This window comes from Rattus norvegicus, chromosome X (assembly GCF_021556685.1).
Source record: "Rattus norvegicus strain SHRSP/BbbUtx chromosome X, alternate assembly SHRSP_T2T, whole genome shotgun sequence".
Taxonomy (NCBI): domain Eukaryota; kingdom Metazoa; phylum Chordata; class Mammalia; order Rodentia; family Muridae; genus Rattus; species Rattus norvegicus.
In genome coordinates this window covers 69,191,812-69,216,561 of record NC_141554.1, presented here as the reverse complement: position 1 = coordinate 69,216,561, position 24,750 = coordinate 69,191,812, and the positions used below count along the sequence as shown (strand labels likewise).

The 24,750-nt window shown below is 35.7% G+C and overlaps 2 protein-coding genes across 12 annotated transcripts in view; one reads left to right on the top strand and one right to left on the bottom strand.

Annotated features, from left to right (window-relative positions):
* The window catches only part of Heph (hephaestin), a 246,995-nt gene that overhangs the window by 179,181 nt on the left and 43,064 nt on the right, over positions 1 to 24,750 (bottom strand). The window lies entirely within an intron of this gene.
* The window catches only part of Hsf3 (heat shock transcription factor 3), a 53,196-nt gene that overhangs the window by 16,547 nt on the left and 11,899 nt on the right, over positions 1 to 24,750 (top strand). The window contains exons 3-10 of the mRNA XM_087600981.1: positions 2,403 to 2,530; positions 9,672 to 9,796; positions 14,310 to 14,385; positions 15,252 to 15,313; positions 16,673 to 16,757; positions 16,959 to 17,089; positions 21,937 to 22,152; positions 23,816 to 23,915. Coding sequence (XP_087457107.1) covers positions 2,403 to 2,530; positions 9,672 to 9,796; positions 14,310 to 14,385; positions 15,252 to 15,313; positions 16,673 to 16,757; positions 16,959 to 17,089; positions 21,937 to 22,152; positions 23,816 to 23,915 — 923 coding nt within the window. The remainder of the gene's footprint in view (positions 1 to 2,402; positions 2,531 to 9,671; positions 9,797 to 14,309; positions 14,386 to 15,251; positions 15,314 to 16,672; positions 16,758 to 16,958; positions 17,090 to 21,936; positions 22,153 to 23,815; positions 23,916 to 24,750) is intronic.

Genomic DNA, 24,750 nt, shown 5'->3' with positions numbered 1-24,750 from the left:
GGGAAGCCCTGGGTCCTGCTAAGACTGAACCCCCAGTGAACTAGACTATGCGGGGAGGGTGGCAATGGGGGGAGGTTTGGGAGGGGAACACCCATAAGGAAGGGGAGGGGGGAGGGTGATGTTTGTCCGGAAACCGGGAAAGGGAATAACACTTGAAATGTATATAAGAAATACTCAAGTTAATAAAAAAAAAAAAAGAAAAAAAAATCTATTTCATCCTCCCTCCTACAGAGCTCCACATACTATCCCTAGTCTTCTTCTGATATCTAACCTCTCTGGGCCTACTGATTGTAGCTTGGTTAGCATTTATTTAATTGCTAATATCCATACATAAGTAAGTAAATACCATATTTGTCTTTCTGGGTCTGGGTGACCTCACTCTGATTTATTTATTATGTTTCATCCATTTCCTTGAAAATTTAATGCTGTCATTCTTTAACAGCTGAGTAACACTCCATTATGTAAATGAACATTTTCTTTATCACCGTTCTATTGAGTGACACCTAGGTTGTTTCCAGTTTCTTGCTATTATGAATAGAGCAACAGTGAACATGGTTGAGCAAGTGTCCTTGTGGTATGATCAAGAATCCTTTAGGTTTATGCCCAAGAGTTATAGAACTGGATCTTGAAGTAGATTGATTTTCATCTTTCTGAGGAACCACCATACTTAGTTCCATAGTGGCTGTAAAAGTTTGTACGCCTACCAGCAATGGAGGAGTGTTTCCCTTGCCCCATATTCTTGCCAGCATGAGCTGTCACTTGTGTTTTTGATCTTAGCCATTCTGGCAGTATACGATAGACTCACATGGTAGTTTAGATTTGCATTTACTTGCTGGCTTAGGACATTGAACTTTTCTTTAAGCATTTCCCAGCCATTTGAGACTATTCTATTGAGAACAGTCTGTTTATATCTGTACCTCATCTTTTAATTGGGTTATTTAGGTTTTTGATACCTAGTTTCTTGAGTTCTTTATGTATTTTGAATGTTCACCCTCTATTGAATGGGGAGTTGGTTTAAAATAAAAGCTTCCCCCTTTGCGTAGGCCACTGTTTTGTCTGATTGACAGTGTCCTTTGCCTTGCAGAAGCCTTTCAGTTTTATGAGGTCCTGTTTATTAATTGTTGATCTTCATGCCTGTACTGTTGTGGTTTTGTTCAGAAAGTTTTCCCCTGTGTCAATGCATCTATCATGTTCAGTGTATCTGGTTTTACGCTGAGATCTTTGATCCATTTGGACTTGAGTTTTGTGCAGGATGATAAGAATAGATCTATTAGCCTTCTTCTCCATGCAGACGTCCAGCTTCACCAGCACCATTTGCTGAAGATGCTGTCTTTTTTCTAGTTTATATTTCTGGCTTCTTTATAAAAAAAAACCGGGTATCCACAGGTGTATGAATTTATGTCTAGGTTTTCATTCAATATCATTGCTCAACATGCTTTTTTATTATTATAGCTCTATCATACAACTTGAAATATGGAATACATATGGAATACCTCTCCATAGAAGCAGTTCTTTTGTTAGTCAGGATTGTTTAAACAGTCTTGGGATTATTATTTTTTTTTTGTGATTCCTTTTTTCGTTTCTTTTTTCTTTTTCACACTTTATTCTCTTTCAGTATTTTCCAAACGAAGAACATAGCACTAAAAGAAGAGAGAAGTCCAAATACTGTAGTGTTACTCCCACTTGGAAATAAATAAGTGAGATATTGTGGTCTCTTGGCATTTAGTCATTTACTGGAAAAAATTGGAATCTGTTGGTTCAAATGAGGTTTCAATATTAATATATTAAGATACACGTGCATATGAACTATCTTTGTTTACTTGTTCTCTAGAGTCCCTGACAAGTTATGTACAGGCAATTTAAATTAAGTTCTCAAATTCTGGAGTGGGGAAGACAACTCAGTTGGTAAAGTCCTTGTGCAAGTGGGAGGAAATGCGTTCCAATTACCTGCACTAGCATAAAAGTCAGATTGCACATATTCTATCTGAGCACTGTGGAGTAGAGATAGGCATAGCCAAGAAGCTCACACAGCCAGCCAGTTTAGACGGAAAAGCAAATTCTAAGTCCAATGAGAGATGCTACCTCAAAAACAGGGCAACGTAAAGTGAAAAGGGGATTGAAGAAGACATCGTGGCATCAACCCTAGACTCTAAATGCTCACATACAGAAGACCAGGCCATCTCATTTCTCTGCATACACATACATGCCATAGACATAAAGAACAGTAAGAAGAGTTAAGAGTACCCACGTTTGAAATTAAGCTATTAGAGTATACTAATATTTTATGACATCAAACATTTGGAATATTACTTCCTTGTTCTAACCCTTCCAAATTCCCTATTAGAATCTATTCTGTGGCATTCCTTCTTATTATTAATTTTGATTTTTTTTCCTTATCCTAGATGGTTTCCGAAAAGTGATTGCACTGCAGAGTGAAAAGACTAGCCTGGAGAATAAAATAACTATTGAATTTCAGCATCCACTTTTCAAAAGGGGAGAAGCCTTCCTTCTTGCAAACATTAAGCGAAAGGTAGGAAGAAGAACATTGTCATATAGTTTCCTTTCAGATTTACAGTGGCGTTCAGTCCTTACATAATGTAAACCTTTTATGATTCTCTTAAGTCTTAGCGGGAAACTGCTGGAATCAGGAACTGCACTGCCAGGTGCTTTCTCACGATGCTCTGCTCTGAACAGGACCTTTAAGTATTACTTCATCTAAAAACATTATCTTCGCTGTGTTTTATTTTATTTTATTTTATCATGTCCTTTTTATTGTGTAGATAGTGATATAACATCTTAGAAAATAAGCAGAGGAGGCTAGGCTACATTTTGAAATAGTAACTTGAACATTGAATTTTGATAAAACATACAAGCCCTATATGCATAACCCAGATCTGATGACAAGTCAAAACTGGATATAAAGAAGTAACATGCTTTTTCACTTGTAAGTTCACTGCGTGAGTTCTTTGTATATTTTGGATATAAGGCCTCTATCTGTTGTAGGATTGGTAAAGATCTTTTCCCAATCTGTTGGTTGCCGTTTTGTCCTAACCACAGTGTCCTTTGCCTTACAGAAGCTTTGTAGTTTTATGAGATCCCATTTGTCAATTCTTGATCTTAGAGCATAAGCCATTGGTGTTTTGTTCAGGAAATTTTTTCCAGTGCCCATGTGTTCCAGATGCTTCCCTAGTTTTTCTTCTATTAGTTTGAGTGTGTCTGGTTTGATGTGGAGGTCCTTGATCCACTTGGACTTAAGCTTTGTACAGGGTGATAAGCATGGATCGATCTGCATTCTTCTACATGTTGACCTCCAGTTGAACCAGCACCATTTGCTGAAAATGCTATCTTTTTTCCATTGGATGTTTTTGGCTCCTTTGTCAAAAATCAAGTGACCATAGGTGTGTGGGTTCATTTCTGGGTCTTCAATTCTATTCCACTGGTCTATCTGCCTGTCTCTGTACCAATATCATACAGCTTTTATCACTATTGCTCTGTAATACTGCTTGAGGTCAAGGATGGTGATTCCCCCAGAAGTTCTTTTGTTGTTGAGTATACTTTTCTAATATCCTGGGTTTTTTGAATTTGCAAATTGCTCTTTCTAACTCTATGAAGAATTGACTTGGAATATTGATGGGGATTGCATTGAATCTGTAGAATGCTTTTGGCAAAATGGCCGTTTTTATTATATTAATCCTGCCAATCATTGAGCATGGAAGATCTTTCCATCTTCTGAGATCTTCTTCAATTGCTTTCTTCACAGGCCTGAAGTTCTTTTTTTTTATTATTATTAACTTGAGTATTTCTTATATACATTTCGAGTGTTATTCCCTTTCCCGGTATCCGGGCAAACATCCCCCTCCCCCCTCCCCTTCCTTATGGGTGTTCCCCTCCCAAACCTCCCCCCATTGCCGCCCTCCCCCCACCAGTCTAGTTCACTGGGGGTTCAGTCTTAGCAGGACCCAGGGCTTCCCCTTCCACTGGTGCTCTTACTAGGCTATTCATTGCTACCTCTGAGGTCAGAGTCCAGGGTCAGTCCATGTATAGTCTTTGGGTAGTGGCTTAGTCCCTGGAAGCTCTGGTTGCTTGGCATTGTTGTTCATATGGGGTCTCAAGCCCCTTCAAGCTCTTCCAGTTCTTTCTATGATTCCTTCAACGGGGGTCCTGTTCTCAGTTCAGTGGTTTGCTGCTGGCATTCGCCTCTGTATTTGCTGTATTCTGGCTGTGTCTCTCAGGAGCAATCTACATCCGGCTCCTGTCGGTCTGCACTTCTTTGCTTCATCCATCTTGTCTAATTGGGTGGCTGTATATGTATGGGCCACATGTGGGGCAGGCTCTGAATGGGTGTTCCTTCAGTCTCTGTTTTAATCTTTGCCTCTCTCTTCCCTGCCAAGGGTATTCTTGTTCCCCTTTTAAAGAAGGAGTGAAGCATTCACATTTTGATCATCCGTCTTGAGTTTCATTTGTTCTAGGCATCTAGGGTAATTCAAGCATTTGGGCTAATAGCCACTTATCAATGAGTGCATACCATGTATGTCTTTCTGTGATTGGGTTAGCTCACTCAGGATGATGTTATCGTACGGATCTTTCACTTGCTTGGTTAGAGTCACACCAAGCTATTTTATATTATTTGTGGCTGGTGTGAAAGGTGTCTTCTCCCTAATTTTTCTCCGTTTACCTGTGTTGTCCTGCACTTCTTTCACGGAGTTATTTACGTCCTTCTTAAAGTCCTCTATCATCATCATGAGATGTGATTTTAAATCTAAATCTTGCTTTTTTGGTGTGTTTGGAAATGCAGTATTTGCTTTGGTGGGAGAACTGGGGTCGGATGATGTCAAGTAGTCTTGGTTTCTGTTGCTTGGGTTCCTGCGCTTGCCTCTCGCCATCAGCTTATGTCTGGTGTTAGCTTGTCTTGCTATCTCTGTATCTCCTATCTTCTGTAGGCCTGTGTGTCAGCACTCCTGTATATCTGTTTTCTTTCGGCTGGATCTGGGAGTAGAGAGCTGCTCCTGGGTTTGTGTGTCCTGGGGCCACCAGGCAGGTCACTTGGAGCAAAAGAGTTGGGCTTACCTCTGCTCTCAGGTGTGTCAGCACTCCTGGCAACTGGCTTTCAGTCCTGCCACTGACTGCTCCTAGGTTCCTGTGCTCAGAGGGCACAGACTGTACTAGGCGGGTACCTCTTGGGTCAGGAATAAAGGCAGACGTAGTTGTCTCCTCTGGTCTCTCAAGGATGTTCTACACTTTTGTTATTCCAGCTCCTCCTCCCCCCAAAGGGATTTGGATACAGAGAGCTGTGGGACTGGTTCAGTTCCAGGCTCAGGCAGAAACCAGAAGGTTCCTGCAGATGACTGCTCCTATGTTCCTGTTTCCAGTTGGCACTAGGCAGGTTCCTCTTGCGCCAGGAATGTGAGCAGAAGTGGCGGTCTCCCCTGAGCTCTCAGGATTGTCCGCGCTTCTGAGAGTCCAGCTCTTCCCCCACAAATTGACCCTTTCTTATCTCCTTGTACAAAGCTCATGTCCAAGTAGATCAAGAACCTACACATAAAACCAGATACACTTTCATTTATTTTCATGAAGGTTTTTATTTCTATCTTGATTTCTCTCTTGGCCCAGTCATCGTTCAGTACTTAGTTATTTAATCTCCATGAGTTTGTATATTTACTAGAACTTTTTTGCTATATTGTTGTTCAGTAGGATACTAGGAGTTATTTCCATCTTTTTTTAATTGGTAAAGATGTATTTTGTGTCCCAAGATGTGGTTGGTCTGTGTATTACTATGTACTCCTGAGTAGAATATGTATTCTTTGGTGTTGGGTGGAATATTCTGTTATCTGTTTAAATCTATTTGACATATGATGTCATTTATTTCTGAGGTTTTTTTTTTCAGATGATCTGTCTGTTAGAAGAAGAGGGATATTTAAATCAGCTACAGTTATTGGACTGTAATTAGTCTATGTCATTAATATTAATCTTACACTACTTATGAAAGTTGGGTGCACCAGAGTTTGGTGCATGTGTATTTGGAATTTTGTTCCAGTTTGCTGTTCCTTTGACTTGAACGCTGTGTCCTTTTATCTCTTCTGATCACTTAGTGTGATGTCTGTTTTTATTAAGACATTAAGTTAGTAATGTCTGCTTCCTGGCCCCATTTGTTGACAACACTTTTCCCCAATTCTTTAATATTAAGGCAGTTCCCATTTTTAAATATAAAATGAGTTTCATATCGTAATCCATTCAGTGAGCCCATACCTTTTGTTTGAAGAGTTGGGGCCATTTATATTTGTAGTTATTATTAAAAGGTATATGCTGGTTGTATTCATTTTGTTGTTGTGCTCCTAGTTGTATATTGTGTGTCAGTAATTAATCTTCATTCCCCCCGCCATGGCCTTTTAGCTATGCTCAGTCCTCTCTTCAGCTCAAGGTATTGTTTCCAATATACCCTGTAGGGCTGGTTTAATGGATATAAATTCTGTTAGGCATTTTATATAGTAAGTTTTTTTCTCCTTCAACTCTAGCACATTGCTTTTGCAGGCACAGTAGTCTGGGTTGGTATCTGCATGTATTTAGAACTTAGATTACATCGTTTCATCCTTTTCTGGCTTTCAAAGTTCCCATTGAGAAATCAACTGTTACTCTGATATGTTTTCCTTTTTATGTGATGTGTGGCTTTTCTCTTGCTGCTTTCTCTATCCTCTTTCTGACACACACACACACACACATATATATATATATATATATATGTGTGTGTGTGTGTGTGTGTGTGTGTGTGTGTGTTTGTATAGTTTTAATGGTTTTATTGTTTATTGGGTTTTATTGTTGTTGTTTCAATTGCTTAGGAAAAAAACATTTTCCATCCTTTTACCATAAGAATTGTCATTTCTTTGGAGGGAACAAATCAATAGATCCTGTTTTTAATATAATCTTCTAGTCTTTGTCTTTTGCCTAGGGAATTAATATCTGTCATAATCAGTTTATTGTTAAAAGACATATATTAATTCCTGATAATTTATTGTTTCTCTTTTGCAATATTTCAATTTGGTTTTTCTTCAATATTATATTTAGATTCTTCTTTCAGAAGGTATTTTTACTTTATTATTTCCCTAAGCTATTTCTTTGAGTTTTCTTAGAATTCCTTCAGTTTATCTGTGTCTTCTTTGATTTCTTTGAACATGTTATAATTATATTTTTGGATCACTTAGCTAAAATTTCACGTAACTAATTTCATGTCCCTATTCCACTGGACCTGTATCTCTGTACTGAAAACATAGTAGGTGTTTTTTTCATGCTAAATTGTGATAAAAGATCTTATGCGAGTATAATTATGTGTTCAGCAAAATTATCCTCCAGAAATGAAAAGAAAATAAAGCTTTCAGAGAGACAGGCAGAGAGGGGGAGGGGCAGAGAGAGGCAGAGGCAAAGAGACAGAGAGACAGAGACAGACAGATAGAGAATATAAATTAGTTATCAGTAGACCTACCCTAGAAAAAAATTAAAGATCATTTCAAGACCATGGGTGATCACCAAAATGGCCACCTCATTCAAAATGCCTATAGTATAGGTATGATTCTCCATAGCTACATAGATTAATTTTAAGGTTCCATACGATAAATAATAGTGTATATTAATATAATCCATACAAACAAAATGTTCACCTAAATAATATGAGTATGAAATGGTCATAAGAAAAATGTACCATCAAAATAGACCAAATTTGGCAAATTTGGTTTTAAATATCAAGTTGAAATAGCCTTTATTTTAGTCACAGTGACCTCGGAATGACAGTTTCAATTCTAGGAGTAGAAAATGAAAAATGGTACTTCAATGAGTCATTTTTCAATCACATTGAAAACATAGTCATTTTCAGACATCTCTGATTCTACCGAACACTTAATCTTCTTGGTCTAATTAAGAATAACTTCAAGACGTATGTCCTGTGGAGTATTTAATTTGAGATTTAAATTTCTACATGGGGAACAGTGATTCTCGTATCTCATGAGTTAGTGAAAGTAATACTATGTAAAAGAGATACCATATTTTTATTTTAATTTCTTATACCTAAAAACAAAGACATAATTTTATATAGCAATAGTTTGGTAGCTTTTATTCTATTAGTTTGGAATATATTTTAGAAGGGACACATACTCTCTGAACACAAGATGTGTAGTTTATGACCTGGCTCATTGCTAATACAATTGCTTTCTCTTCTGAATCCTCACAAAATATATTATTTTCTGCACTGTTCATTTACAGTTTACTACATACTGCTTTCCATGGCCAGTGTTTGTAAAGTTGAAATATGCAATTTCTCTATGGTCTGTAAATTATACAGCATTGTTTCACAGATCAGCTTATTCTTCAAACACATTTACAGCAGGTCAAACAAGGTAGAAGTTTGTGTTTACAATGTGAAGTTTTCCTCTGAGGGAACAGGAATCTCTAGTTCCTATTCACAGATGTAGTATGACATGAAACTTCGATTTAGAATAATTGATAATGCTTTGTTTGTTTAAATTATTTTTGTTACTTCTCTCATTCGCATTAAAAATAATAAACTTTTTTAATGCCTATGCTGTGAGATTCTGAATGAATGAAACTTTTTAAAGTTGCATTAACTATGAGGATAATGCATTATATAGACCTTTGGAAACAATACACAACCAAATCATTGAAGCTCTTCTAATCATTACCTGCAAAATTAATTTTCACATTATTATTTCCATTATTATGCATTAAGTTGTAGAACCATAGTATATGTGGTGTGTCATTAAGAAAACATATAGTTTAATATGCTTACATCTCAGCAGGCCTAAAATGAATCTGTAATTTATTATGAGTTATTTTGGAGATGTAACCACACTGTAGATTACTCATGAGACATACCCACTCCCCAATTATACTCATGAGACATACCCACTCCCCAATTATACTTATAACCACTCCCAACAGGAAAATGGAGGGAAAGGTTCACACTTGAACTCTAAACTGAATGAGATGTGTTTATAACAAAACGTTTCTAAATTAATATACTCTTTGTCAAAGTCCCACATGATGCTATATAATATATTTGGTTAGATTACAGTACTTACTCTAAATTGTATTTTTTGTCCCTATAAGATATTGTCATTTCATTAGTGATAGAAAATCTGCTGTACTTAGAGTTTTTATTTTTCTTTTCTTTTTGGGGTGGATGAGGTATTTGGGGCCTGAAACTTAGGATTTCCTTTCTTCAGCCTCCAGAGTTCTGTGGCTATAAATGTGTTCCAGTACAACTATGATATATATTGGGGGCGGGGGACGCATTTTGCCTACATAGCTGTCTATACACCATACACATGTAGTTCTTACACAGGCCAGAAGAGGGTATCATATCCCCTAGGAGTTGAGTTACAGAATAACCTGGGTCCTGTGGAAGAGCCACCAGTACTATTAACTGACGAGCCCCCAGAACTACATGTCTAATCTTCCAGGAGCTTTAAAGTTAGTGAAAACATACTAATGTGTGTAATAGCTATAATAGGAAGCATGCATGGTGTAGTACTATAGTCGAGGTACTTTAAAGAGTTAAATGTCCTTTATTCCATTAGTCGTGCTTTTTTATTGATTAGTATTCATAAAGGATAGCAAATGGTATGCCAAAATTTTAGCGCAGCCTGACTATAATGTTCTCACTTTAGGTGCCAACGATAAAAACTGAAGATGCCAACCTCTGCTCTGATGAGTATCAGAAAATTATGGCTGAAATACAAGAGTTCAAAGACATGCAGAAGAACATGGATACCAGATATGCACAAATGAAACAGTGCGTATTAGTCTAAAGGTTCTAGCATCTGTGACCAAGGTTTTAAGTTTGATTACTTCAGAGTTGTGAAACTCCACTCCTATTTTGTATGGTACTTTTGGTGTGACCTCTTTTAAGTTAAAATACAACACTGTTTCAGATGCTTTAAATCTTGGGTTGCTATTAATGAACCAGTAGCTCAAATATTGCTATGATGACCTAGCACACCACTGTACAAAGCAGAAGTAAAATTAGCAGGATATAAGACAACACCAGAAATGTGAATGCTAAAGTAGTTAGAAATTTCTGTCTTATCCAAGAAAAAAAAAAACTAGTCAAAGGTGTTAAAGATATAAGTTCTGTACCTAAGTACTCAGATGTACATAACTAATGTACTTTCTGATTCTTCCCTCAGTCTGTTCTTCCTTACTTCAGTTTGGCCTGTAAAATAAATTCTTTAAAATAGTCTTCAGTGTTTGATAATCATAGTCCTTAACACCCCATGAAATGTCTCTGACAGTAAGGCTTTTATTCAGGCAGTAATATTGTAAGGCAAATTTTAACCAGCTAAAAATATGAACCGTAATAACTTTGAGAAAATATTGTAACCTATTATTTGCTTTAGAGAAGATACGTGTGGATAAGTTTTAGCAAATATTCATCAGTATTCATATTAAAATTGAGATTTTCTGAAAATCTTCCACTGAAGTGTAAATGAACCTTTAATTTGATGAGTCTATCATTTGTATTTGACTTAGTAAATTAAGCTTTTCATATATGGCCACAGAGAAAGGACAGAAGGGATAGAGAAGACAGAAGTATTTTTTATCAACATAGAAAAGAACCCAAAATTTTCTTTGAAATTGAACATGAACCAGTCCTTCGTTTGGATGTCAGCCTGCTGTCGAATGTTAACCATTGTATATGTATATATAGAATGGGTAAGAACGCTCCAGTGGGTTCTACCTGGTTTTATGTATAAACAAGTGCAAACACTGCTCCTAAATACTGAACAAGGTAGCAAATGTTTGCGACTTTTCCTACTGTGAAAATTTCATTACTTTATATCGTATTTAGAACTCATGCTCAGAAATTAGGTGCCCCCCAAAAAAATACCCTGAAATCTCAGAATCTATCTGCTGAGTTAGATAAAAGATGAGTACAGAAAAAAATAATTCTTGGAAGCAATCACTGGATATATTCATCTGTTCCTCTAATTAAGATAGCCATTTCATTTTTATCTTCCAATTATAATTTATATTATATTTCTTTCTTACCTTTCTTTTCTCCAAACTCTACCATATATTCCTCTCTACTCTTCTTCAAGTCCTTGGCCTCTTTTTCCACTAATTGTTATCGCATACATATATGCATATGCATGTGCATATACATTCTTAAATATAACCTGTTCAGTCTGAATGTTGCTGATCACGTTTGGACAGTCATGTTGCTTGGACGTTATGAGTGTAGCCTCTGATGTTACTAGGAGAAACCATCTCACAATCTCACAGCAAGCTCCCTGATCCATTGGCTTTTCCAAGTCAGAATGCCAAAGATCAACAGAACAACCTACAACAAATGCTGAAGATGCTACGGGCTCAGGGCAAAGTGTAGAAGAGAGGGTGTAAAGATTTTAAGAGCCAGAGGATCAAGAAATTTGCCATGAAATCGTGTCTTCTATTAACTGTAGAAGCTATACCCATAAAGTCTCACCAACATGACCACCCAAACATGAGCTGAGCAAGGAGGATACCAATGAGCATAGCAATCTGCATGGAAAAAGACCTGTGAGGCCTTATTCCTACACAGAGAACTATAGGCAACTGAGTAAAGTGGAAGCAGAAGTGGTCCTCCCCAGGAAAGAGCACGCCAATTCGTTGTCCAGTGCCAAGTAAGCAGCCCTGAAAATATGCATGCAACTCAACAGGTGTATGTATATATATATATATATATATATATATAATATATTAATATATATATATAAACACTTAATGAAAAGGAAGAGGCCGTGAATTTGAAGAAGATGGGGGAAAGATACATGGGACGATTTGGAGGGAGAAAAGGAAAAGAAAAAATTTGTACTTAAATTACAGTCTCAAAAATAAAAGGGAGTTGACTCTAGAATTTGTGATTGAAGGAAAAAAATGCCACACAAAGCCTAGGTGTTATTGCCTGCTGACAGGCTTTTCAAAGGTGTCTTAATTTTTAATCATGTAAAAAGATGATAGTAAACCATTCTATTCTATGATAAATTGAGTTTAATATATTTCATTCCATTCTAAATATATTTTAGGTTCATCACTCTTAGTATATACACATGTGTTTTCATAAATTGGTGATATATAAAGAAAGGGAGTAATGTCACTATTGTTTGATTCTCTCCTAAGAGTAAGATTATTAAGTATTAAAATCACAGTTAACATGAGATTCTATGTGCAGAAAACCAAGATGTAAATTTTCCTTCAGGATTTTTTATGAAGCCAGCTTTATTTTACTGATAGAGAACCAGAACCAAATTCTGTATTTCCAAAGCAATAAGACTTTCTGAAGAATAATCTTCTACTCTTAGTAACAGTTGAAAAAGAAAATTGGTTAAGAGGATAAGATTTTTACATTTTATCAAAATAATTGCTTTTGTTGTCTGTGCAATTTGTCAGTCACTTGATTACTTAAGAAACTAGGATTTAACAAATGGGGGGTTTATTTGCTATCTTCATGTTAGTCTGTTAAATGTCTGCTTTATAAAAGTTATTCTCTGAGGCAACTTCTCTTCTTTTATCACCCTCTGCATATAGAAATACATAGGACTGTGTGTGTGATCTTTATCTAAATGATACGTACGAGTTTGCAGAGTTAAAGGCATATGCATTTACTATATGCAAAGCAACTAACAAGTGCTCTCCTTAAATGTATATACATTTACAGCCGGACTTTAACATAGAAATATCATCCAAATAAACACAATGCTATTTGAGTATTCTTCCTACTTAAAACCTGACCACCATCAAGGTAGCTGTTATCAAGATTAGCTGTCACTAGTCTAAATGTTGATTTTTTTTTTTTTTTGCTTAATGCAACAGTAGTGAACTGGTAGTTTTTACACAAAAAGGTAAGAGGTCAGAGAGACGTTCAAGACAGTGAATCATTTCTAGTATCCTATTCCACTATGGAGTAAGATAAATTTGTGTATATTTCAAAATGAGTAGCAGAGTAAGAAATCTCAACACATACACATGATCATATATGTGAGATATAGCTGGACTAACTAGCCACATCCTATAATCCAGTCTAGCAAATGGCTTTTAATGTATATATTCAGTCTACCAGTTCCATTTCCTTAGAGAATACTGACTAATACACTCCCCCTTTACAGTTTAAAGTTCCCTAATGTTTCTCCCTTCATAGTACTATGTGCTGCTCATCCCCTCTCCACAGTTTCTCCTTTTCTTCCTTGGTCCCTTGTAGATTTCCTTGTTTTTGCGGTCACTCCAAGCTATATTCTTGCATCTCAGTAATCATAGCTAGAACAGCAAATAAGAGAAAATATGTAGTACTTGTCCTTGTGCATCTGGCTTACTTCATTCCGTAGCATAATTTCTAGTTTCATCCATTTACCTGTGAAACTGAATTTATAGCTAATTGTTGTGGGCCCCTTTGTATGTTATGTGTACTTACATTCCGAAGTATATAATCCTACTGAGCTTCAAAGCTTAAGAAAGCACGTTATACCAAACCAAGAGTCTCGAAAACTGTAATTGTAGTGCTGCTAACATTTTCCATGTTTTATGTTCCTGTTTCTAATGGTATCATTACAATTATCTTCATAATTAGACATGTTCAAACATCTTGCATTTCAACCAGTGCCACTGATAAAGGGGAACATATCTGTGAAGAAGTACATTCAATTTTATATAGAAAAAATATGCTGTTTTTTTCTTAAAACACATAGCTCAATGAAAATTGCATATAAAAATGAATTCAGTATTAGAAATGTATATGATAGCCTGTGTCTCCTTTAATATTTAATAGAAATGCAAACTTGATACTCTTGTATGAAACTGCTAACATGGAAATTTATTTGTTCTCACATACTTCTATGAAATCTGCAGTTGGAGGAATAATAAGAAATTTATGATCATGTATTCTCAAGTATTAAGGTAGGATAAGTAATAAATCTAAGTGTGATATATGTCATTCTATTGATCACTGAAGTTCAAAAATATTAATCTGAGCTTTCAACACTGTAAGTGTATGGGATTGGGCATGCATCTTAGTGATAGAATGATTTCCCAGCATGTGCAATGTACTAGGTTATTATCAGCACCACTAAAACCTCATAGCTCTGAAATCTATCTGAACTAATTCACTAATAAAGGCAGTAATATTCCACTAGGACTATAAGGGTATAATTTTGTGAAGAACACCATGGATACTATTAATCCAGACAATTCAACATTATTTTAGGTATTTTATTTTCAAAAATTTAAGGAACACTAATATATCATTGTTCATTCAAGTAATCTATTTGTTTCAGAGACTATTCCAATCTATGTCTTGAAGTTACAAACCTAAGAAAGAAGTACTGTGAGCAACAACAACTGTTGACACAGGTATACGTTGGTCTTTAAAGGAGTCATTGTTTTTGATAGCTGAGTAGTACTCCATTGTGTAGATGTACCACATTTTCTGTATCCATTCTTTTGTTGAAGGGCATCTGGGTTTTTTCCAGTGTCTGGCTATTATAAATAAGGCTGCAATGAACATAGTGGAGCACGTGTCTTTGTTATATGTTGGGACATCTTTTGGGTATATACCCAAGAGAGGTATAGCTGGGTCCTAAGGCAGTTCAATGTCCAATTTTCTGAGGAACCTCCAGACTGATTTCCAGAATGGTTGTACCAGTCTGCAATCCCACCAACAATGGAGGAGTGTTCCTCTTTCTCCACATCCTCGCCAGCATCTGCTGTCACCTGAGTTTTTGATCTTAGCCATTCTCTGGTGTGAGGTGAAATCTCAGGGTTGTTTTGATTTGCATTTCCCTGATCACTAAGGATGTTGAACATTTCTTTAGGCGCTTCTCATTCATTTGATATTCCTCAGCTGTGAATTCTTTGTTTACCACTATACCCCATTTTTATAGGGTTATTTGACTCTCTAGGGTCTGACTTCTTGAGTTCTTTGTATATTTGGATATTAGCCCTCTATCAGATGTAGGATTGGTAAAGATCACTTCCCAGTCTGTTGGTTGATGTTTAAAGGGGTCTTTGTTTTTCTTTTCTGGGAATTATTATTTTCTGGTGCTTTGTGCTTAAGTAGAAAATATTGACACTATGAAATCCTGTGAAAACCAGATGGTAATTATACAAAGTTAAAGTTCCACTTTCTGGAACCTCTCACAAGCTTTCTGCTTTATTGTTGTTTTCCCTAAATAATGGAAATGGTGTCATAGGTAAAAAATAGTCTCTGCTATTTTCAGGTACTCCATTTTATCTTGAATTTGATGAGTGAAAACCATACAGTACTAAAAAAGAGGAAAAGGTGAGTTTGCTGAGAAAGGCTCCTTATTCTCTTGGCTAAAATATTTTCTTTTACTGAGGTCCTATTTTTCTAGTTTCAAATATGTCTCGGTGCATGGAAAAAGTATGTGTCACTCACCACAGAAAAACAGTACCTACTAAGAAAAACAAAACACACCATTATCCAGCAATAAACCCACAATAAAATAGAATACCTGTTGACCACAAAACACTCCATCCTTTCTCCTTAGGAATGAATTATTTTCGGAAGTAAATGGACACATAGCACTCTACAAATTAATATATTAGTTCTTGTGAATATGAATAGAAAAACACGTAAGAAATCACACAGATTAATGGTTAGCATTAGGTTGCTGTGCAGGGAATAAAAGAGCGGAGCACATACAGAAAGGGGGATGAGAAAAGCAATACTAGAAGAAAGAAAAGGAAAGGCTATACAAGGTTTGTTAAAGACAAAAGTGAAAGAAGAAGACTATAAATATGCTCTCAAATAATATAGAACAGTCTCATTTCCAAGGAGGTAGATCCCCTGAAACCATGTAAACCAAATCAGGCTATGTTATTCTTGGAAGAGGTAAAAAAAAAAAAGGAAGCAAGTGTACAAAGAAATGGGCAGGGATGGGGGAATATAGAATATGAATAGTGGGGGGGGGCTGGCCGGCTATATTGTCATGAATATTATTTAAATACAGAAGAATGTGGCCTGAGTGAGTACCTGCAGCAAGGATGGAAGGCCAAACTTCACTGGACAGCTGACAGTGGGGCAAAAGTCTCTAACTAAAGATTTCTAATTAAATTTTTTAATATTGTTATAGTGTAAAGTGACAGCTTTCTAATTACATCTTTCTTCTTTTTAGTTTGCACTTCTACATGAGAAAGAATATTTCTATTTTCCTAATTATATCCAGTTAATGATTTCAGAGTAAAATCATATATTCATAATATACTTGAAGGATTTTAATACTTACTAAGATAGATCCATTAATAAGTGTATCTAGACATCATTATTGTTAACATTTACTTTGAATATAGTAAAATGCCACAAGATTTTTCTGTCTTTTGCCTGCCCCAGCTCTAAAATCAGGGATAATTCAAGGAACCTTTACTGTTTGCTTTAGTTTTAGATTAGAAGATTCAGTAAACATTTTAAACCTTTTGGCAGGTGGCTAACATGCAGGGATCCAAATGATCCCTAGCTCTTTTAAGTGAACTTAACCTCTGATTCTGAAACCTAAAGCACGGATTTCTAAAGGGAATCATAATGACAAAGGATGAATAAAACTCAGGTTCTCTACAGCAGAGCTGGCTGACCATTGCAACATTAATATAGCTTATGACAAGTTTGTGGGTCTCATTACAGGTCATTATCATTCATATCTGAAGCCTCAGATTCTGAATTGGATCATCAGTATCTCCATATTCCAGACGACAAGAAAAAGGAAGCTGTAAGATTTTGAAGCAAAACAGTGTTGGCAGACGGGTTCAGAATGAATTATTTGTTGTCAATGAAATTTCTAGCCCTAGTTCCTATCATTTTTATATAATTGCTAGTTTCAATAAGAATTGCACAAATTGTGGTCCAAGAAATATTAGATGTATACATAGAAGCATAACCAACTATCATTTTCTTTAACCTTTCTATTTAGATGGAGATATTAAAAGATGGTTATGAACTTATTGAAGACAAATATAAAAGTCTCCTTGATAGAGTCTTACCAATTTTAAAAGAACCCAAAAGTTTAATTTCATCTGCAGACCAGCCAAGTGGGGATGATGGGTAAGCAGGTTTTGTGGGCAATATATTAGTAATGAAACAGAATACTGGTGATATGTTAGCAATATATTATTCGTTTGTATATATTTATTATATAGTAGACTTGAACCATTAAAATGATTACTTCCTTTCATAAACAACAAAAAATATCTTCAAAGCAGTTTGACCTAAATTTCCTTACTACAGAACAGTAGTTCTTATATCACAACAGGATATATACATATATATTATATATATATATTATTTTATATATGCATATATAATCTGCATGTTGATAAGCATTTGAAACTCTTACAGAGAAAAGAAGACACTTATAAAAATAGAAATAAGTTAAAGGCCTTAAGATAAAGTTCATTAGTAATCACCTAACACACAGAATTCCCTATGTTGAATGACTCAACTCTATAAAACATAAATTAGTATACATTACAAATTTAATAAATATACTAAGTACATATTTGAATGAAAAAAGGCCAAAAAAGTTGAGATTTTCAAGAATTAGAGCTGGATCAGTGAGTAAAGTGCTTGCTGTGGACCCCTGAGGACCTCAGTTTGGACCCCCAGCATCCACATAAAAGCTTTAAAACATTGCGATAAAACTCTATAACCCTATCCCTGAAGAAAGGAACCGGCCATAGCTTATAGACTCACTGACTAGCCAGTATAGTTTAAATAGCAAGCTTCACATTCAGTGGAAAGAGACTAACCCAATGAACAAGTTAGAAAGATATTTAATATTGGTCTCTGTTCTCCACATTTATATACATAAGCAAACATGCATGCATAGACCACATATCTACTGAATTGTTATTAGAATTTGTATATATATTAAATATTATAATTACATAATTTCTCCCTCCCCTTTCTTCCCACTAAGCCCTTTCACAATCCCATTTTCACTCTCCCATTCCTGGTTTCTTATTCTTTAATAGTTTTATATTTATGTATGCATTGAGTCTGTTTAGTGTTGTTTGTATGTATATGGTTTCAGATCTGACAACTTGGTATTGGATAACTATTTAAGGGGTTCATACCTAGGGAAGACTGATTTTCCCTCTTTCAAAAGCCATTAGGTTTCTGTTGTTCTTGTCTAAGCTGCAACCCATGAGATTTGCCCCTTTTCATTAGCAAGTCTGTGATGGCCTTGTTCAGGTCTCGTTTAGTCAGCCATTCCTGTTAAAGTATCACGAGTCAATCTTCCCTGTCACCTCTCGGGGACACAATCTCACAAAATAGTTCTTGGTCTTCTGGCTCTTAGTGTCTTTTGACCCCTTCTTTCACAGTGTTCCCTGAACCTTAGGTGCAGGCATTGTGTTACAAATGGATCCTTTGAGGATGTATACCCCACAATCAGTTCTCTGCATTTTGAAGAGTTGTGGGGTCTTTGAAATGGTTTCCTTTTGTTTCAAGGAAAAGCTTCATGGATGAGGAGTTAGAGTTATAAGTATTGTGGCATTAGATATCTAATATATAGTTAGAAATTATGCTGGCTCAGTAAACTGGTGTTTATTGGTCTATTATAATTCATGACTTTACTAGTTAGTAGTTGGTAGTTGAATACGTTTCTAATACCAGACATGATTTCTTTCCAGTAGAGCAGGCCTTAAATCCAATCAGACACATTTTAGTTACCACCAAAATGAGGGTGCCATTATTTAACCTTTAGGAATATCCATTCACTTTGGATACAGAACTTAGATCTTTTTATTTCATGAATACATTCTATGATTTCTTTCTAAATATAACATTTTAACTAATATTTAACAAAATTGTTTGTGTATACTATTTTTAAGTATGTTTTATTGATGGGAGACAACTAGATTTTAAGGTTTATTTGTTTAAATATTTAAAACATTAAATGTTTAGACATTTGTTTATACTGGTTGGTTGGTTGATTTTAAGATACGTCCTCACCATGTAGCCATATTTGTCCTGGAATTTACTGTGTTTATCAGGCTGGCCTAGAACTCATAGAAATATTCCCCCTTCTCCCTCCAAGTACAGAGATTAAAGGCATGTTCCACCATACCTGGCCTTGTTTAGACATTTAAAAACATCTATTTGTACACTTGGAAGTCCAGATGGAGTATTATAAACCTAGTACAGGAAGAAAACAATTTTATAAAGGAATGTCTAGCAAGGGGACTATGAAAGGAATAGCCTTCTAGTCACCATTTAGAAGGCATATATTTATAAAATAACTTAAGGCAATATCAAAAGAAACCCCAAGAGGTAGAATATTTAGGTAGGAGTGAAATATTTGAAGGAAAGTCATTATAGCAGTGAGCATGAATATACTATACCTACGACTATAAAGGAGATTAGCAAGCTGCTAAATCACTTGTATCCAAGAAATGTGTTTTCTTAAAGCAAAATATTAAGAAGATCATATTTTTAAACAACAAATTTGGAACAATAGCTCCTGAATTAAAATTTTATACCGAGATTGGATAGATGGGAGAGAGAGAGAGAGAGAGAGAGAGAGAGAGAGATGATATATTAAAGCCAACAGTGTGAAACCCATCTGGGTAGTAAGTGTCATGTCTGACAAATGGATACGGGTAAATATTCCCAACAGAAGGCACATTTCAAAATCAGAGTATACTGAAAAGCATTACTAAAGAAAGAAGTTAGTATATCTCAAACTTCTTGGCCTCTAAGGGCCACAAATTAAAAATTTCTCATATCTATAACTATACAAATTTATCTGAAAGTTAACTTGATAATTTGTCTTCTTAGGTTCAATGTGTAGATATTCAAATATTTGAGAGATTTCTCATTTTCAATTCAAAAATATGGAAAAAAAGGACACTAACAAAATATGATTATTGGATATGAGATTTTTTTGAAGAAAATTTATGTACATGGGTGTTTGCCTGCATGTGTGTCTGTGCACCAATTGTGTGCCTGGTCCCCATGGAAACCAGAAGATGGTGTTGGACCTCCTAGAACTGGAGTTACAGACAGTAATAAACCAACACATATTGGTGCTGAGAATTGAATCCAGATCTTCTAGACAGCAGCTAGTGCTATTGACCAGTGATCCATCTCTCTACCTCCTGATTATTCTACTGAAAAGATATCATTATTACTCTGATGAAATTAATCTCTGCTATAGTTATATACTAATCAGTGGAAATTTTAGGTTGCATTGTAGCTTTTATATCTTTTCCTGTATCTAAGCTTAAATAACTTGTTACATAATATATCAAAGAACTATATTATTTTACCTTTATAATTCCTCTCTTAAATGAGAAAATAGTGCCTATACTTCTCTCTCAATTAAAATTAAGGTGATACAGTTTTGTGTCAATTATAAATAGTATTCAGATATATATATATATATATATATGTATATGTGTGTGTGTGTGTGTATTATTGGTTAATTGAAACACAGTAGATATAAGATATATATGTGAATACAGGTCATATTATAAAATTTCTACAGTTAAGTTTTATGCTTAGCTCTTTATAGTGCAGTTACTGTGTTTATTTGCCACCATAATCGTTCAGGACAGCATTTTCTTCTTTTATTGGATATCTTTTATTTACATTTAAATGTTATTCCCTTTCCCAGTTTCCCATCCATAAGCCCCCTATTCCACCCCTCCCCTTCTTCTGTACGGGTGTTCCCCCCCATAGACCCACCCTTTCTCTCCTCCCTGCCTTGATTTTCCCCTATCCTGGGGGATCCAGCCTTGGCAGGACCAAGGGCTTCTCCTCCCATTGGTGTCCAACAAGGCCATCCTGTGCTACATATGCAACTGGAGCCCTGGGTCTGTCCATATGTAATCTTTGGGTAGTGGTTTAGTCCCTGGGACTCTGGTTGGTTGGTATTGTTGTTCTTATGGGGTTGCAAACCCTTTCAGCTCCTTCAGTCCTTTAACTCCTCCAATGGGTACCCCCTCATGACAGCATTTTCATTACCCCAATATGAGTTTTCATTCCCATTTACAAAACGTATGTTGACTCTAAAATTTAAATTTAACTATTCTGGGCACTTTGTATGAATAGAATCATATAAGTGATCTTTTTTTTAAAGCTATCTCTTTTGATAAGTGATCTTTTGTGTTTGGTTTATTTTTCTTAGCATTTCTCCAGTGTTCATTTATGCCTCATCAAGGACTAATAGTTTATTTTTATTGCTAAATAATCATTTGGTCCACGAAGTATGTTAGATCATTGTGTCATATTTTATAAATGAAGTTAAAAGAGAGCACAATGGCACAATAAGAGTTTTTTTATCTGCCCCAGAGGGGGACAAAGAACTGACTGCCTCTGGATAAAGTGGAGGCAAGAGTGGCCCATAGGCACATGGCAGTTTATAAACATAAAATGGACACCACCCCACCCCCCAGTTCAGATCATGTGTTTAATTTTAACTAGACATGTTAATTAGGTGAGCCACAAAAGACTTTTGATTGCTGGACTTCAATTCTTTGATAGCTGGACCTTGGTGGTCAGCCTCAGGAGAAGCTAGTGTCCAAATAAGAGAACAGACCTTGGGGGCTAGCTTTAGGAATGTAGTCTAAGGGATTTTAGGAAGGCAGAGGGACTGGAGCAAAGGGACAAGGTCTGACAAAGCCATGTTAGCCACACTCAAGCTGGCTAGAGTCCCTTCAGGAAGGAAGAGAGGAAGGGAAAGAAGGTTGGACTGAGAGATGGCGGAGGCAGGCAGGATTAAGAGGTAACACAGGAGAGTAAAGAAGAGAGGAGGTGAGCAAACAAAAAAAAGTTTTTTATCTGATTATTGCAAATCTACTTATATAATATAAATAGACCTACTACAGGCCATGTGATTTTAATTCTTGCAACATGTTGAGTTACTATTTCTCTGCACTGTTTTGCAGAGAACACGCTGAAGTGTCCGTTCAGGATAAACCTACAGATGAAGAGTCGCTGACCATTCAGTTGGATTTGACCATACCAGTTTTACCAGAACAAATAACTCAAGAATCCGTTGAACAAGAACCTAAGGATATTTCTTTGGAATTAGATCTTTCTTCCCAGGATTCACCTTTGATGAAAGATGACTCAGACAATCTGTATAACAATATAATTAACAGGTATTCAGTGTCCTCCATCTTTAATCTAGGTATTCATTCACATGGTTTTGAAAAAAATGTTTAATGCTATGCCAAGAGAAGCATGATGTGATTAAAGAAGCATTTCCCTTAAGCACCTCAATTCCTGATACTACCATTGAAAAGTACTCCTTATTTAGACATGGACTAATGTGATATATTCATAATACATTCGCTGTTTCCCCTCTGGTTTTAAATGAGAACCCAGCATTTCCAGTGTAAAATACTCCACCCTGTACCCAGCATTATCTCTGATATTAGAGTCAAACTTCCTGCTTGGAACAGAACTATAAGAAAAAAGAAGAAATGTCTTCATTTCCTGAAACTTGAAGGTTGTGTATACTTCAGCAAAACTCCTACTAAGTTGGAGCCACAAAGGCTCTATTGTCAGCACATCTCTGTCCTGGGGATGTCTGCCTAAGTTTCACCTTCATCAGCAGTGCTTACAATTGTCTCTTTGAGTGCTTTATCATCTTATATTTGTGTATTTCATTACTGGCTCTCATTTATTGCCTAACCTCAGAAGGACAAAGATCACATCTAGTTCCTAAAAGACATGATATATAAATATTCTCTTGACAAACACACCCAAAAGAGCTTCCTCAGCTTGACCCCAAAATAAACTGTAGACTCTTAGACATGCACATGAAGTAACGCCTCTAGACACTAAAATAACCTATCTTTTAGTGTATGGAATCTCACCAGATCCATAATAAACCATGACGATGACAGTATTGATTAGGATGATTATTTTGAGCTGGATTAGCATTGATATACTTGGTCATTCAAGCTGAATCCAAGATCTCCACGATTAAGAAAGGTATAGGGAGAAACAAAGGGTTCCTCTGCTATTGGCATACAGGAATTTAATAGCCTCTTAAGGTCAAGTTGAGATTGTCATTGATTACAATGATTGATATAAGTACAAATGTTTCTCAGAACACTGGTTTCCCTAATGAATGACCAAATGCAGTGAAGAGCCTCAGAAGGAAAGTAAAAAATGTGTAACAACTTTGCTTACTGACAGCTAATAATAATAAGTGTGTGTCCCACTTACCCAAATATCTGACTCTCTTCTTTTGATGAGATTCAGACTAATGATAGAGAGGAATCAAGTCATTTCTAAGGCTAAATTTGAGTTTTTACAATCTCATAAATAGAAATATATTTTAGTCCTTTGGGGTCAGCTAGTCATATTGTTGTGGTACCTTGAATCTTAGCTTTCCAAGATAGCAATTTATTATCTTTAATTTGTATTAAATTCTCAAAACATACAGTTCTGTGGCTATTGACAGCTTCCTTGGTTTGAAAGTGCTCCCTATTTAGAAATGGACGAATGTGATCTTTTTCTTCCATCCTGTTCTGGAGTTCACCAGGTTGAAACGTCTGGAATTTCACTGTGAAGTGGGCTCCTCTGGGTTATAACTGCTGTAATCTATTCTGAAATATTACAGCAGTAGACTATAGAGTCTGTAACTGAAAAGTGCAAAAAGGGCAATATTGGTTTATGGCTTCTTAGTTGAGAACCTGGCATAATCTTTTCAATTTATTGTCTGTTGGATTTTTCTGAATGATGGTTTCTTAGAAGTAGTAATCCCTTGGTTTGCATCTACATTCAATCCCCATTCTGTGTTTCTCATTGAAGGGATAAAATGAATGTGAATCATACTGAAGGAAATTTGTTAGAGCTAAATTCGATACTATCTTGGAAGGGAGTGGATTATGATTCTGATCATTTCAGTGAGGTAAGCTCATCAACTCAAATTTGTGATTTTCCTGCCTTTATATGGATTGCTCCAAAAGTACAATGATATATAGAAATTAGCACAGAAAACATCAAGCTGTGAATGTCAGAAAACTTGTGCTTTTACCTTGGCCTTTCCAATTCAGTATATTTCATGTTGGCCTAGTTTTCAGAAAACATTGTTTTTCTTCCTTATAGCAAGAACACAATTTGTCTTTACATGGTAGCTCTCCCTTCTCTCATAACTTAAAATAGTAAATATTAAAGTATTCCATGATATAAGGTTACAATATTTCGCTTAAAGTGATTTTATGATTCCAAAGGTTTTATTTTTACAGTATATACCAGTGATGTACAAAATCTCTTATTATGATATCTAGATGTTTAGATGTTTATTTATGTTATTCTGTTTAGAGAATCTTTCTTGTAATTTCTTTTCAGCCTGTCTGCTATGAGCTTCCTATTTTAATAAAGAACAAATATGAACTTTACTCAATATGGATATCATGGCAGAAATCAATATGAGATACATGTCTCTTCTTTTTATTCTTTTTTATGCATCATCTGTTCATACATTGGTGAATATAGCAGAGTAAATTATTAGCAGAACATTTTTGAATTAAATGAATGGTATAAGATTAAGGTACACTGTGTTCTTTCATTGACTTATTTACATTTCTCAAGTGCCTTAATATGGATTAATTATAAAACTTGTACATTATATTGTGTTTTCAAGATTTTAATACTTTAAGGTACTTACATTAGAAACCCATCCAGTCAAGTACAAATCCTTTGTTCACACATTTACAGAGTAACTACAGGTAATTAATAATCAG